The sequence below is a fragment of the Brachyistius frenatus genome, unplaced genomic scaffold (assembly GCF_029030835.1).
Source record: "Brachyistius frenatus isolate BFR_SWC_R1_liver_20210118 unplaced genomic scaffold, ASM2903083v1 Contig_550, whole genome shotgun sequence".
NCBI classification, from domain to species: domain Eukaryota; kingdom Metazoa; phylum Chordata; class Actinopteri; family Embiotocidae; genus Brachyistius; species Brachyistius frenatus.
Window position 1 is genome coordinate 8,927 of NW_027211149.1, and position 16,344 is coordinate 25,270.

General features: G+C 40.2%; 1 protein-coding gene across 1 annotated transcript; it reads left to right on the forward strand.

Annotated features, from left to right (window-relative positions):
• Nucleotides 1-3,132: 3,132 nt before the first annotated feature.
• Nucleotides 3,133-16,013, forward strand: LOC138614686 (retinoic acid receptor beta-like). Its single transcript, XM_069688249.1, has 8 exons — nt 3,133-3,618; nt 7,610-7,764; nt 8,226-8,367; nt 10,825-10,991; nt 11,495-11,671; nt 11,903-12,107; nt 12,189-12,347; nt 12,629-16,013. Exons 1-8 carry the CDS (start codon nt 3,456-3,458, stop codon nt 12,763-12,765), a joined length of 1,305 nt encoding a protein of 434 aa, XP_069544350.1. The 5' UTR covers nt 3,133-3,455; the 3' UTR covers nt 12,766-16,013.
• The last annotated feature ends 331 nt before the right edge of the window (nt 16,014-16,344 follow it).

Sequence of the window (16,344 nt, forward strand, 5' to 3'; positions counted from 1 at the left end):
GGGGAGGATGGATGAAGAAAGAGAAAAAAAGGAGGGCAGGGGGATGACTGAGCTGAGGGAGGGAGGTCCGGCAGCAGCAGCAGCAGGCTGCAGGAATGTTTCACATGCCTGTCCTCTGCATGACCTCGCCTCCCTGGAGTGTGGGAGATACTGGGAGTAATTAGCCTCTTTTAACATTGGAGCTGCGCCTCCTTTCCCCCCTCAATGGGGTTAGCAGTGGCATTGAAAGAGATCAAGTGTATTTATATTTTCAAACAAAATAGCTTTAGTCTCCTTCGTTGGCAGTACGGGCCTTTAGCACACCGTGTCTTTTCCAAGGATAATCTTTAGACGATGCATATGCAGATTCTTTTGTTGTCTTTTTTTTTTTTTTTTTAAAGTTGTTTCCAGTCATTTTCAGTTGAGAAATGCTGCAAATTACCACTGTTAATATGAAGTGGAACAGATTTCACCCCCTCATCCCACTAACACATCTTGCAGCTGACCTACTTTATATCTTCCACTTGATTTAATTATAGATTCTCCTAACTGCAAATATTTCTCACTTAGAGTCAAACATCAAGAACCGAAGTGGACGTGAATGAAGAGAAACAGAGCCTACAAAGTATTGATTTTGTAAAAGGCCACATGGTTTTAATCATGAAAATGCCAATAGTGGGAAATTAGTGTTATCTATCTCGCTTTGATGCCATTTACTTAAAACAGATGAGTTTCCCCTTTTAAAAACCTGACTGTTCTCCAGCGCAGTTGCGCTAAGGGAGAGGGAAGAGTATTTCACTTTAACCACGTTTCACATTGATATCATTCACATCCAGCAAAAAAAGATCAAGCTTATTTACTTGTTTTGCACGTTTAAAAAAACTATTACCTATTATTACCAACTATTATTATTGTATTACCGAGGTTTGGTAAATAACAAATAGATCCTTTCCATAAACAAGTTAAAAAAAAAACTGTCATTTCAGCATAAAAAACACAAAAAAGGGAGTGTTACCTGCTTTTTGCCACGGCACGACCGGTGGTACATAAAGCATTGACTTGAATTTCTGAAGCTTTTACGCTTCAGAAATTCCGAAAATCTTGAAGCTTTTACCTCCATATTAAAACCAGGTGTTGTTACTGACAGCCCAAACTGGCAGACTATAATAAATTAGTAACACATAGTACTTAACATAATATGTTGTGTATATTTATATTAGTTTCTTAGCTGTATATATGTTTATTTGTGTTTTATATGTCTATTTATGTCTGTCTGTTTTTTTGTTTTTTTTTTTGCACGCTGAGAAAGAAGCTACAACCGGAGGCAAATTCCTTGTATGCGTAAACATACCTGGCCAATAAAGCTGATTCTGATTAAGTCAGCTGACAAGACCATGAAACTTCACAAATAAATATATCCCTTAAATAACGATGGACAGTTTGGATGCACTCGTCTTAAATCGTTATGAATTACTTTTTAAAACAGTCTTACATATTAAAGCAGCTCAAAAATTACAGCGCATCGTTTGATTAAAAAAAAAAAAAATCCTGTGACAAATCTCTAAAATGTACATTCCTCAGAGGCTTCAGTCAACAAAACCAGCGTATGTTTATCTTTGTTTATGTATGTTTATCATATCACAAACTGAGAATCCTGCCTTTACTGACAGCTCTTGTTTGGATACCTCAACACTCCTTCAATCTAGCTCTACTTAAAAGGAATAGTTTGCTACAAACAGACTACACAAACAATATGCGTCAGCCTAAATAATGAGGTTCCCTGTTGTTGGTTTTTTTTTTAACATTGGAAAAAGCCAGGCTAGTTTTTTCTTCTTTTTTTTTCTTGCTGCTTCCATATTTTGAGTATACAAGTGTGCTAAGCGCTCTTACTAATGTTAAATAAGTTGTATAAAGCTTTTTTTTGTGGCTCCAAAGGCTCCAATAATGGTGCAACTTTGCAACTGCTGTCAACCAAAGGGAAGTTAAAAAAAAAAAAAAAAGTGAGTTTACCTGTCCTCAGTAGGCTGCTTCTGGTCTCCAACGGAGGCCGATAGCGTTTAGTTTCTTCAGCTAATATCGCTGCATTCGCTGTAAGTCAGCAGAACAGGAAAAAAAATAAAAAATGTATGAATGTATTCCTTCTCATTGTAGACAGTTCAAGTATCTAAATTAACGCAGGCAAAACACGGCGCCTACATTACCCACAATGCAACTCGACCGTTGGTTTGTCCACTCAGGTGCTCAGGTTGTGTTTAAACTAATTAGGAGGTGAGTGGTACATTTTTTTTTTCCCCCCCAAATATCGCCATAATTTTATCAACCTGCGTGAGGGATAGTTGAACGGAGTTGTTTTAAAACCACATTAATTTTAACAGCACGTGTGGAGGGATTAAGTTAAATTGCAGCAAAAAAAACAAAAAAAAACTTTAGGAAACGAACAAAAAGGAAACGAATTACGGGCTCGAGTTGTTGTAAATCCACATTGGATCACGCAATGCACAGCAATGTATACTTCCGGTTTATTTGTAACCTCTGTTTGTGTCAATTAAAACTTAAAATCTTTGATGTTAAAATGATCCAAAATACTTTGTTGGAAAATAAATAAATAAACGTAAATCATACCTCCAAATTTAAAAAAAAAATATATATATATATATATATATGTATATATACAGATGTTAAAAAAACAAAAAACAAACCGGGCTCCAAACGCACCACCACAGTCAGCTGGTAGCTTATCAAAATAAAATCCAATATTAACACACTAAAATGTGTTTTTTTGTTTGTTTGCTACAGTATTTGAGTGAAATCCTAATCCTAAATCTGTTAAACCAGGCATGAGAGTTTTGATGGCTTAATATAAAAACTTACGTAAACAAATATTTTCCGAACTGTTTTTCTGCCTGATTAATCCTACTTGTATTTTTTTAGCGGATATTTTTTAGTGTTTTTTTGTTTTTGTTTTGTTTTGTTTTTTTCTCAAGTAAAGGGACTTGTTTCCAGCGCTGCTGCTGTGATGTCAGACAGCGGCTGGGTCATATGAAGGGCAGCGGCGGAAGGAGGTTCACCGAGAGTTCACCCGCATACATTAGGTAACACCATCGCTCGCTGTGACATAACGAGTATGGAGCAGGTTGAGTTGAGACATTCGTCAATAAAGAGGAGATAAGAGGAAGAAGAAGGAGTCCCGCAACAAACTTTGTTATGCAAAACAGCCCCGCAGACCTGGATGTGCTCGAACCGCGCTGCGTTGCGCTTGGAGGAGTCCAAACCGCAGACACTTTTTTTTTTTCTTTTTTCCCCCTGACCGGTCTGTGGAGAAATATAGATCTGTTCCTGCGCGCACACGCCCCTCTGAAGGCAACGCAAGACATGCTTCTGCCGTTAAACACCGTTTGCGTCAATTAGCCTACAGAAACGATTGCGGTGCGTGACGGGTTTCCCATGCGGACAACGTCTCCACACGGACCTGGATCATGTTCGACTATATGGAATTTCAAGCTTTCGGTCCCGGAGAAATTGTGGACTTCTACACTACTTCCAGCCCCGCGTGCGCGCTGCAGGAGCAGGACGAGGATCTGGCAGCTTTCTTCCCCGAGCTGATCGAGTCGGATTGGCAGGAGCACCGGTGCTCGCAGTGTAGGTGGAAACTGATGACGGTGCCAGACTTTTCGTGCCTCGTCCTTATTTGATCAGATACTAGTTTGCGCTGCGTTATAAGAACCACCCTTGCACCATAGGATGCACTGATAAGTAGGTCCATTGTAGATAATGCATGTATAGTGGTAGAAAAAAAAGAAAAAAGATCTGGACCGTAAACTGTGGGATAAATCTGCTGAATCAATCAATCAATCACTGCAGTCGAGAATTGTATTAATAAAGCACCTCTCATACAGGTTAATGCATACAGATGAGTGACAGTCTAATAACTCGACAGTGTAAATGTAAACAGTAAAACAATTCGTGTTGAGAAGTAAACATTTCAATCTAAAAAACAAAAATACAGAAATCAATCAGGAAAGACTCATGAAATAGATAAGAAAGAATAGAGCATCTTAAAATTACAATACAATAAATGAGTGAATGACATAAATAGTGGTCATTAATCCTTCTCATCAAAATCTGAATCAGGGAAGTTTTTCAATAAACAGGAAAAAATAGAATGAAGCGCTTTAAAAAAAAGATGTTTTTAATGTATTTCAAAGTGAAACTGATGAGCACTTTAAAATAGATGTGATATATTGTGCTCTTAGTTGATGATCTCTAGACTGTGTTGCAGTCCAGAAATTCATATTCACATATATAAAATGACTGAAAAATGTTTGTTTATTCGGTTAACTTTCCCACACCCGAATGAAGCTCCTGAATTTTGGTTCAATTTCACTGGAAGTCTGCTCACATGGTTTATAATTCACACAAAAAAGAAGTCGTAAGGAGATAAAAGTATTTAAATCACGCACAGATGTAATCATATGAAATGGGTTTTTCGTTGCAAATATCATTTTTTTTTGCACATTATAGTGCGTTAGAAACTTTTTTTTTTTTTAAAGTGTGTACCTGCTGCTTCTAAATACTGAATGGCTTGAAGTCATTCAGTGCCCTTTGTCTACACGCTGCCATGCTTTTCAGGAGCTTCCTTTCATAACAGCCGAAGGATCTGCTGAGAAGCAGGAAGCAGAGGAAACTGTATTAGAGTCCACGAGGTGGTCTGCGTTTGGGACAGGGCCGGTCAGTTTGGGGTCACCACGGGTTCACCGGACGGTCACCAGCTCAGGAGGTCAGAGGAGAGCCAGACCGTTGCCAGTGGTGGAAGAAGTACTGTTGTTTTTTTGTTTTTTTACAAAAGTAAAAGCGCCACAGCAACTGAGAAATAGGGATTATTAACAGCAGAAGTACTCAGAAAAACTGGTTATATTATTATATCTGACATCATTAGATTGTTTGATTGATTAAAAGAAGGGGAAAAAAAAGTTTATTGGGTTGTTTGGGTCTCAAACAGTTACCCAAATGAAACTATTTCAGAAGTTTAGAGAGAATCGTGACACAGAGCCCCAACTAGACTTTAATTACAGCAGTCCGATGAATAAAAAAGCCAATATCTTCCCTTTAAAATGTAGTGGAGTTCAAGTATAAGGTAATACTCAGATAAAGTCCAAGTACTTCAAAGTTATACTCTGTGTTGCTGTTTCTATGTCTCAGAGTCCAAAAAAAAAGTCTGTTTTTTAAGGGAACGAACCCCCAAAAATGAAATCTGCTTCTCACGTTTTTGACTCGCTGAAGGTACTTTTTGTTTTATTCCAAGACGAGATTAATGAATGAATGTTTGGGCTTTTATTTTTCCAACAACCTGAGTCATTCTTTTAAATGCTTCATTAATTAAACGTACATTAGTGTCTGAGGGGGACAAAACATTTTTTTAACCAAGGACATAAAATAACAACAATGATTAGACTGCTACTGAACTGATAATCAATAAATTGTTTGTTATTTGTCAAGCAAAATAAGTTCCAATTTGTCAAATGTTAGTTTTTAAATGCTTCTCTTTATTGTATACAACACTAAATTAATGGGTTTTGAACATTTGTTTGGTTCTGTTTAATCTGCAGATTAATCACTTCTCAAAATAATTTGGGATGCATTTTCTTGGTTGATTGTTTGGTATAAAATAGTAAAAAAAAAAAATCCATAAAATTTTTCTTTGCTGACTTTTTCAAAAGTTTTGTTCAAGCAAAAGTCTGAAAACCAAAGATATGAATCAAACAATGATATAAAACAGAAATAAACTGCAAATCTTCCTGCTTTCCAGAAGCTGGAAACTGAGATTTTTTTTTTTTTTTTTGGGGGGGGGGTGTCATGTTTTGTTTAAAACATTTTTTTTAAGCGTATCCAAAAATAAATGTTTTCTCCTAATGAATTGTGATTTGTGGGGTAAGTGAGGTTAATCTTTAAAACTAAAGGCCAAATCTTCACTTTTAGTAGCAGCACATAACTAAACATAAAAACATAGCATATAGGTTTCTACATTTCTACCAATAGCAAGCTAAACTTTTACTTTATTTTTTCAACAACATGTCGTCTTATCTCTCAGCCTCTACAAAGTTTAACACCCTAAAAAGTCTGTTGATTCGATGTTTGACTCACACAATGCTTTGTGGCATACATCAAACAACACCACCTAAATTGGGATGGGAAGGGAGGGGGGGGTTAACCCAAATCACTTAACGCCGCCCCACCACACACACTTTCTGCTCCTCCGTCCTCCCAATCTCGCTGCCTCTCATCAGTCAGTTGGGCTCGTGGCATGCTCCCGCATTGTTTTGTGTCCTCGTTTGACCAGCACGAAATCCAGGTTCAACCAGAGGCCGCGGGTTCAAGGGGATGGAGATGAGCACATTTTTCTCTTTTTTTTTTTTTTGTCCCCTTTTCAAAACAGCTTTCTTCGTTTTCTGTCAGGGGAGCCCGAGCGGTCGGTGGAGGTGATCAGAGAGCCGGGGGGGGGGGGGGCAAAGAGACTGGAGCAAATCTCCTCTCTCAAAAGTGGCTCTTCAAAGTGGGGAGGGTTGCGTGTTGTGATTGACGGAGTGAAATGAAACTGGAGAAATTGGAGGTAAAAAGCCGGGACGAAGTGGGTCACTTTGTACCTCGACACGAGGAAAGCTCAAATTTTACATTCAATTTGAGACTTTTGAATTCGAGCCCAGATTTGACTTTTACGGAGAATCGAATCTGGTATTTTAAGAGACATTGTTGGAGAATGGAGAATGTAATGATACATAACATCATTTCATTTGGGAAAACTGAGCAGTGTGAGTCTGAATCATCGGGGGGGTGGGGAGGGGGGAGGGGGTGATGCCTTTGACGAGTTTGAGATAAAGGGTGATAAGATCGGTGTAGATTTACATTGAAATTCCTGCCCAGTCAGCAGTAAAACAGTGAACGGGAGGTTTTTCAGAGCCAACCTCTAGTGGTCCTCGGCGGTATTGCAGCCTGTGACGACATTCCCCGGTAAAAAGCACATGCATCGCACAGTTAGTGACGCGTTCGCCGTCGTCCAGCGGTGGTCGTTCAGCCAGAGAGGGTGGGCGGAGCTAACGCAACAAAACTCGCCTCCTCAGATGCCAACTAACAGGTGACAATGTTTTGGATTTCTGGGAGGTGAAGTCCAAAATTACACCTGCAATTTCAGCTGAGTGCCACATGGAGGCCGCCAGTCTGTCATTTTCATGACAATGTGATTTGAGATGTTTTCTATTTGTACTTTCACAGGTGTACGTTAAAGCCTGAGGAAAGGTTCAAAGGTCATAACAACATTACAACTCATCCTTTTCGAGATGCGACAGGTTTAAAGATAATTTCACGTATGCCAAAAACTAACGATTAGCTCTGATTTTCATTGGGTAACAGATTCTACAAAGTGTCAACAACAACAAAAAAATAGCCGTTTAAACATCGCTACAACAGTTTATGATCACATATTACAAATAAAACAAGCCAATCCTTTGTTTTCAAAGTTGCAGGAGCAAATAATTGTTGAAAAAAAGGACCCGAACCTTTCAAATCTGTCGACTCGAAATCGTTCACGCGGTTCCTCTCCCTGCTCTGACTGTGTGTCCATGTTGTGTGTTTGCAGCCGTGGGAAGCCGGAGCTCCAGCTCCAGCTCGGACGACCTGTTCACCGGCCCCCCGTCCCCGCCTCCGCCTCCACGCACGTACAAGCCCTGTTTCGTGTGTCAAGACAAGTCGTCGGGCTACCACTATGGAGTCAGCGCCTGCGAGGGCTGCAAGGTAACGTGTCAAAAGTATGGCGAGGGAACGCAAAAAGTCTTCACGCAAGACAGTTCTCGCCGTCATCCTTCGAGGACTGCGAACTGTTTGCTTTTTTTTTTTTGCTACGAAACTGCACGACTTGAGCTTTCAAACAAACGTCAGTTCAAACCTCGTAGTCTTGATTTAATCCCGATCGCTTCACAAGTAGCCGCGTATTAAATGTTTTGTGGACATGTTTGCCCTCCTCAAAATGTACCAAGAGACTTCTTTTATTTGGGGGGGGGATTTGAATAATATCTACAATCAATGTTTACATGGCGGTTTATTGTGTTCTGCTGTATTTCCACAGGCACCAATATACGTAGACTCTGAAGTGTTCTATGAGTAAAAATGAACCTTTCTATTGCAGTTCACGCACTGTCTTCGTGAACTTCAGTTATTGATATCTTCTTGCCTCTCCTGTCGTGGTGCCTCCGCAGGGCTTCTTCCGCCGCAGCGTGCAGAAAAACATGGTTTACACGTGTCACCGCGACAGGAACTGCATCATCAACAAGATCACCAGGAACCGCTGTCAGTACTGCCGGCTGCAGAGGTGCTTCGCTGTGGGAATGTCCAGAGAGTGTAAGTCGGCGGCTAACCACAATTAAAAAGACTTTCACAACACACAAAATGATTCATCTGCCGTCACAAGATGTGAATAATTACAGAGGGAATTACGAAACGGTAGATAGTGGATTCTAGACTCTGGAGTTCAGGTCGTAGATAATGATTAGAGGACGTCATCGGTTAGAGAGTGGACGATATAAGAGGTGAGTGAGGGGTCACTGGGACAGTTATAAACGTGAATTATCAACTCAGTTTGTGTTTTTGCGCAAGCGGATGCACATTTCATAAATGCAAGAGCTGCATAGACCACAGGAACCAGCTTTAATGTGGAATAGAGGAGGTAGATTCATTCACACATTGTTTATTTCTAAGGGTGAGAATTTGGCATGCTTTTCTTAAAGTTAATACTTTACCACAAGCAAATAGAAACTCATTCAAGTGAGTTGAATCTGTATTCCTGATGGTGTTATCTGGATGTTTATTGTGACTAATTAGCAAATATGCAATGTGTTATATTTTAATCATGTATTTCTGTCATTTGCATCCTTCCTGTAAGAGATCTTGGAGGATCTATTTGTTGTATTATTATTCTAACAGACAGCAACAATTAAAAATTCAAATTTTACTGAGCGATCTCAAACATCCTCTCAAGTTTATTCTAGATTACGAGAAAAAGACACAAATGAGCTCTCGAAATCACATGATCTGTTTTCGGAGGATGTGACTTTTTATTAGCTTCTTTTAACGTCATAAAGATGCAGAACTTCTTTCAGCTTTAAAAGATCATATAGATAAAATATTGAAACAGTTGTCGGTGCGGCCCGATTATCAACGTACATTCAGAGCAACAAGCTCTCTGGACATTTTACGCCCTGGGCTTCACCACTCAGGCGGCATGCAGGCCGCCCTAACGTCTTTTGGAGAGGTTATTGGGGCTGACAAAAAGAGCCAGTGTAGACACTATTCAGGCCTGAATACACTATGGTGATTTTCTAGTTCAAAAACAAGAAATGAAAGAAGTAATAATCTCTTAAAAACGATATAATGTAACTTCTATATGAAATAAATAGGATTTGTAAAAGGATTTCACGTATAATGTATTAATAATAGTACAATTTTACATATTTTTGTATTTACTAGATTAATGCAAATATAAATAAAGGAGGGAAATTGAACAGATTGATTCTAGTACGTTACATCGTTGTGGGGCTCTCAGTTAAAACCTCCACAGAAACAAAGCTCAACCTTGTCTTCAAATGATTAAAAAAAAAGATGCTTACAATTACGTTTGATTTATTTCATATAAAAATCAAATTGTAATATGTAACATATTTAAATGCAAAAAAAGAAATCATCCACTTTGCAGCTAGAAACTCGTCAAACCTCAGAAAATCCAAATTCGTAGGAAGTGCTAAAACGTCCTCTTTATGATGTGAAATATCCCTTTAAAATAATGTGTTTCTCTTTTTTTAAATGACCCAGTGAGAAGCTGGCTGTGAGCTGCGGCAGCGCTCTATAACAACCCCACTGTACAACAGAAACAAAGTCAAAGTGTGTTACCCAGCTATGCAGTGACCTAGATAACAGTTTGTGTGTGTGTTATGTAGAATGAGCTGGAGGAGGTGGTGGTGACGGATCCACCCACAACCACATGTTCCCATTGTTGCTGTCAGACACACGGACATTACATAAATCCATCACATGTAGCGGACAGTAGGACGCTATGTAACCGCTTCAGTCAGCCAAGCCAGCCGGTCGGCGTGTGATATGATCTCACTCGGAGTGTTGACCACTAGATGTAGGACATCCATGAGGAGGAGGAGGAGGAGGAGGAAGAAGAGGAGGAGGAGGAGAGTGAGATTGAGGAAGGCAGAGACGGAGGTGTTGCGTAATACCCCCTGACATGTGAGTATAGCTGCCTGAGCTTGAGTCAGCGGGACGCACCGAGAAAAACAAAAAAACACACAAAAAAAACGCGTTGACACCGTTACCGTAGCGATTACGTAAGGGTAACCTGGTTTTAGGGAAGCGTTCGCCCGGCTTCACGTTCCCCTGCACGCGGCTCAGCGCCGACGGTTTCTCTCTAGACCATCTTCCACCCACAGAGAGAGAGTCGAAGCGCTCGCGGAAAACACGACGGAAACTCGGAGTCGATCGAGTTGGGATGGAGGCAACCAATAGGCACTCAAACACAGGCTCGGAGGCAAATTCCCAAATTGTCAAACTTTTCCTTTACATATAAATTAAAACATGCAAATCACGTTGCTTCTGCATCTTATTGACTAATAATCCAAACGTCCTCTAATTTAACAATCGATGCATTTTTAACAATTTAAAGCCTCAAGAAGCTCTTTGGTAACATGAAGTTTTATTGAAATAAAGAATAATACCCAAACAATAAAAAATTGAACCGCTTTCCTGAACATCTTTATATAACCTGGGTCCCCCCAACCCCCCTATTCCCTCCCCCAGCGGTGAGAAACGACAGAAACCGGAGGAAGGGGACGAAGGAGGCGGTGAAGATGACCATCATGGAGACGTACGAGCTGACGGCGGAGCTCGGCCTGGTCGTGGAGAAGATCTGCCGGGCTCACAGAGAGACCTTCCCCTCCCTCTGCCAGCTGGGAAAATACACCACGGTGAGTCACGGCGTGAGGAATCGGCTGCAGAGATTTCCACGGCCTCCCGGGAAATGTAGGATTGTCAGCCGTGATCCGTAGCAGGAAGGGATTTAAGATATTCGGGGGGTGCGGGGCATTTAAAGAGCTGCAAATCTGATTATTATTATTAAAAGTCAAAGCCGTCGGAGGATTTCTTCCTGTTAAAAGAGAGTTTTTCCTTTCCTCTGTCGGAGGTTTTTCTCCCTTAAATGGGAGTTGTTTTTTTCCCTCCTAGCTTTCGTAGGGAATCGTTGAATTGTTGGGTTCTTCTATATAATGCTGTAAAGTTCTGTTGTAAGAACTTTACTGTGTTAAGTTCCCTGAAATAAACCTGTGTTGTGAGAGAAAATAACCCGACACCATTAAGTCTTTGAAAGCATTTTCCCCCCCAAAGCTTGAACCTGAACATGAATTTAACAATGAAGAACAAACACCTCACTGATCCTCTTTTGTGTTTTTTGTTTTTTTTCTCCTCCGTCCAGAACTCCAGTTCCGACCACCGGATCCAGCTGGACCTCGGGCTCTGGGACAAGTTCAGCGAGCTCGCCACCAAGTGCATCATCAAGGTGGTGGAGTTCGCCAAGCGAGTGCCGGGCTTCACCGGCCTGACCATCACCGACCAGATCACTCTGCTCAAAGCCGCCTGCCTCGACATCCTGGTGGGTCCACACCGACATAACTTCTTTACTGTAGGATCTGCAGGTGGCTCCTCCAAAAAGGAAAGTGATTGTCGTTGCAGCTTTGTGACAGTGGCTGAAATGATTGTTTTATTTGCGGTAGATATAGTTTTTTTTTTAATTATATTTTGGGTTAAATTACACAAATAACACTTAAACACTTTCTTTCTTTTGGTTTCGTTCCTTCGCTCTCTTTTTCCTCTTTTCATGCAGATCCTGAGGATCTGCACCCGCTACACCCCGGACCAGGACACCATGACCTTCTCGGACGGGTTGACGCTGACCCGCACTCAGATCCACAACGCAGGATTCGGACCGCTGACCGATCAGGTCTTCACCTTTGCCGGGCAGCTGCTGCCGCTGGGGATGGACGACACGGAGAGCGGGCTCCTCAGCGCCATCTGCCTCGTCTCCGGAGGTGCTGGATCAGTCTTTAAATATGTTTGAAAAGAAAGGAGAGCGTGTGCGTGAAAATGGTGAAATATTTTCCCCCGAACAGACCGGCAGGACCTGGAGGAGCCGTCGAAGGTGGAGGTGCTGCAGGAGCCGCTGCTGGAGGCGCTGAAGATCTACTCCCGTAAGCGGCGGCCCAGCATGCCGCTCATGTTCCCCAAGGCCCTCATGAAGATCACCGACCTGCGCAGCATCAGCGCTAAAGGTCAGAGGGCGTCAGCATTTTGTGCGTTTGCAAAAGATGAAAAACGTCCCTTTCTTGTCACGGCTCATGCTGTAGTCTATAAACAGTAGCTGCTGTGTGTGGGCTGAGTCCAGGTGCGTTGTGGGTTTTTAAATCAGTTTTGGTCTGAAACGCCGCATTCCTGGAAGCATTTGGAGCCGACGTCTGTTGCGAACAATCTTGCGGTGGGAGGCGGTAAATCTCTCCGCCGTACATTATTTATTAAAGCCGTGTGTGCGTTTCTTTTGTTGGTTTTACCACAGGAGCCGAGCGAGTGGTGACCCTGAAGCTGGAGATCCCGGGATCGATGCCGCCGCTGATCGAGGAGATGCTGGAGGACCTGCAGATCCTGGAGACGCAGCAGAAGTCGGTCAGCACGCCGTCGCCTCGCCGCACGTGAACTTCCTTTTCGTTTTTTCACTGCGGCTGAAAGAACTTTTACTTCACTAACGGTACAAATGCAGTTCAGAGGGGTTAACTAGCGACTTCCCTCAGTTAGTCGTCCAGAGACTGCAGATAAGAGTTTAAAAAAAAAAAAGGAGAGAGATTCGGTCGTCAACGTTAACAACTTCTCTGCTGAAAGGAAAGCCAGTTTTCCGTGAGCTTCAAATCCTGCTTCGAAGGAGGAAAAAAAAACGGTGAAACGATGCAGTAACGTTTTAATGTTCGTTTTTTTGGCCATTTTCATAAACACCTCATAACCTCTGAGAATCACTCTCTGCCTCTCTTAACTGTATTTATATTCGCATGAGATGTCACATGGATTAATTTTTTTTTTACCTCATTACATAACAACTTTAGCATTAGTTATAGTCAGATAGTAAATATATGGATATATAAACAGTGTTTTAAAAAAAAAAAAAAAGTTTTTACACAAAATCTACTGTTTCTATGTTAATTTTCCTTCATTTGTGTAAAAAAAAAGAAAAGAAAAAGGGAAATAAACAAAATGTTTTTTTTTACTCAAAGGTGAATGTTCCTAATTAGCTTGAACAAAGTTCACAAAGTAACGTAGCTGGGTTGATAAAGGAAAAGGACGATTTAAGTAAAATTAAAATAAGTACATAAAACACAGCATTGTGCATATCAGCTTGTTGGAGTCAGAAATCTTTGTTGGTGCATTTTGCTGGAAAGCTTCTCCATTATTTGGCAGCAGGAAACCGTATTTTTTTTTTTTTCTGTTGGTGAGCTAATGATACAAAACTTTAAACCTTCTTCCACTTTCTAAGTGGACAAATGTATTTTTCCACGTCGTCGTATAAAGCTGTTTATTATTAGGGATGAATATTTCTGAAAAGATCATTTGTTTGTCGTTTAACCAAGACGCGTATAAAAACGTTCTCCGTTTAGGTGTTTTAAGACTTTGTGGCACGGTGTCGGATCTGATGTTTATTTTCTGTAGCGCCATCACCCGGTCAAAAATACCATCGTCCGATATTTCATGATCAGAAACCTGCAAAACTAATGACGTTCCCGTCATTCCCAGTGTACAGCTGCATCTCCACTGATGGTACCAACTGGCCTCGACTCGACTCTACTTGCTTTTTGTGTCCGGTACTTTCCCGGATTTCGTCAGATAGCACCGCCTCAAGGCGGCGGCGTTACCATAGCAACACCGCAGGAAGCTGCCATGATGCCATTTTCAAAATCAACAACACCAAAACGACACACGACACCAACTTTGACAAAGAGAGTCCTTCGCTCTGTGGAAGCTCGTCGTCCGCTCACGTTTTAGAATCGGCTACCTTCGACACAGGTGATAATAAAACAGTAGCAGGTGCCAGAGAACATCCACGGGCAATTCAAAATAATTTAAAAAAGCAAGTACAGTGGAGCCAAGTCGGTGCTGTAAGTGGAGAAGTGGATTAGGATTTTTTTTTTTTTTTTTTTAAATGGTGAACCCCACCAATATTACGCAAAAAATAAATCAATTCAGATATCAGTATGTTGGCTGAAATGGGGTTTATCAAACATTTGTGACCAAGATATATAACGAAAAGCAGGATGTTTTACAGTTTAATGATAAATGTTGTGGTCCGAAATGACGTCCGTGCGCTGAAACAGTGAGCTTGAAAGGAAATGTAAAGATTGAAAAACCACACAATTTTCTAAATCACCCCAAGGATCTTTTTCTGCATTATGTTGTTTGAAAGTTTTTTTTATATCAGCGCTTATCGGAAACCGATCCGCCTTCGAAAGGACAAAATTGGGTGACAAAACAGTCCGACAGAAAGATTGATCGTCCTCTAACGTGAAGATTGTCCGATGGTAGCATTTAGCTCGAACCACCGCGGTGCATCCGTGCCTCGCGGAGCTGCTAGCACGACTGAAGAAAGTCGAGTTTCAATGAATTTTTGTCTTAAGTGCAACATCGTACTGTAGGAATTAAAAGTGATATTTTAGGGAGAAAAAGAGATCATGTCTGAAATGTGAGAAAACAATAAGCTGTATATCTCAAACGTCTGAACGATAATATGTGAAATCAGAAACTGAGCTGTCAGTGGATGAACAAGCGTCCTGTGTGCTGTAAGATCTCACGTGTGCCTCCTGTTTAAACGTGCCAACATTTTCCTCAGCTGGAACTTTTTTTTATTTTTCTACAAGCGTTTGAATTTGAAACAACAACTGTGATTTCATTCATCTTTAATATACCGCAGTATGACTTCTATATTATACATTATTACTAAGCAGATCGCATTTTCATATCTTTGTTTTGGTCCATTAAAGTCTTGTGTATTGACTTTCATTTGACTGTTTCATGTTTCCTCTGAAGCTTAGAGCTTTTTTTTTTATTATTATTATTATTTTGTCTTTATTTACTGAGGGGAAGCAGTGGTTCTATTTTTATTTCAGGAGGCTGTGAGGTTGTTTGAGGTCAGATCAGTAGGTCTCTTCTCAAAATTAAGGTTCATACTGCCCCCTGTTGACCTTGCAAGGAACTGAACACAACAGCACAAAATAAATAGAGTAAAAGATGAATCAATTCATCTTATTTAGTAGTAAATAAATCTCCAATTTATAGAATAAGAAGCTCCATAAGACAGTGCTGGTTAAGAGAGGGACTCTACTTGTCATATTTCTTTAATCACTTTGATAAGATCTATAAAAAAAAAAAGTCACGAGCGGGAAATTTCAGAACACGACTAGAAATTGAATGGAACAAAGGAACAAATGTTGACATATCTGCAGACTCTTGAGGATTTATGTGGTTAACATTTTTATACAAATGCAGTGTTTAAGTACAAGTAAAATAAATGTTCCATTTTATGTTTCTACTTTTAACCCACGACACTACAGATATATTGTACTTTTTAATCTAAAATACTGTATTTATCTGTTGCTACGTGTTACTTTTCATTTTAAATTATTTTAAATACATTTTATTTCTATACTCCTAACAACTGTTTTAGGGCCAAAAATGCCAAAATTCCACAATAAAAGTCAAAAATGGAAAGGTTTGTTTAGCTGAACATTATTTTGTAAAGTATTTCTTTACATTTTGATCAATTACAACAATAAAATTATACCTGAGCAGAAATAAACAGTATTTACAATCCAAATAATAATAACAATATAATGATGAATCGGTCAAAGAGGACATTTTCCTACAGAACAGGTATTTATTTATTTAAGTACACGTTGCTCATAATATGTCATAGTATGTTTTATTTTATTTTGAACAACTGGACTCTCTGAATTAAATAGTGTTTATTCAAAGATAGTGGACATAAAATCTTAAAATAGTTTGACATTCCTGACGCAGATTATACTGACAAATCCCTTTTGGATCAAAGTGCACAAGAAAAGCTTATTTTCAACTGCCCAGCTCTTTAAAATAACAACAAAAATGTGATTATGTACAAAAAGGATATTTTCATCACCTTGAAAATGCATCAAGAGTGCATGTTGAAACTGCAGCACTGAGCTTTTGTCTCCCTCTTCTGCCAGTGAGAGTAATTACAAAAACACAGGCTTCCTC

Excerpts from the sequence above, each read along its gene's own strand:
- LOC138614686 (XM_069688249.1), top strand. The coding sequence starts at position 3,456 with ATGTTCGACTATATGGAATTTCAAGCTTTCGGTCCCGGAGAAATTGTG. Across the intron at positions 7,765-8,225 it reads GCGCCTGCGAGGGCTGCAAG|GGCTTCTTCCGCCGCAGCGT; the intron begins GTAACGTGTCAA and ends GTGCCTCCGCAG. Across the intron at positions 11,672-11,902 it reads CCGCCTGCCTCGACATCCTG|ATCCTGAGGATCTGCACCCG; the intron begins GTGGGTCCACAC and ends CTTTTCATGCAG.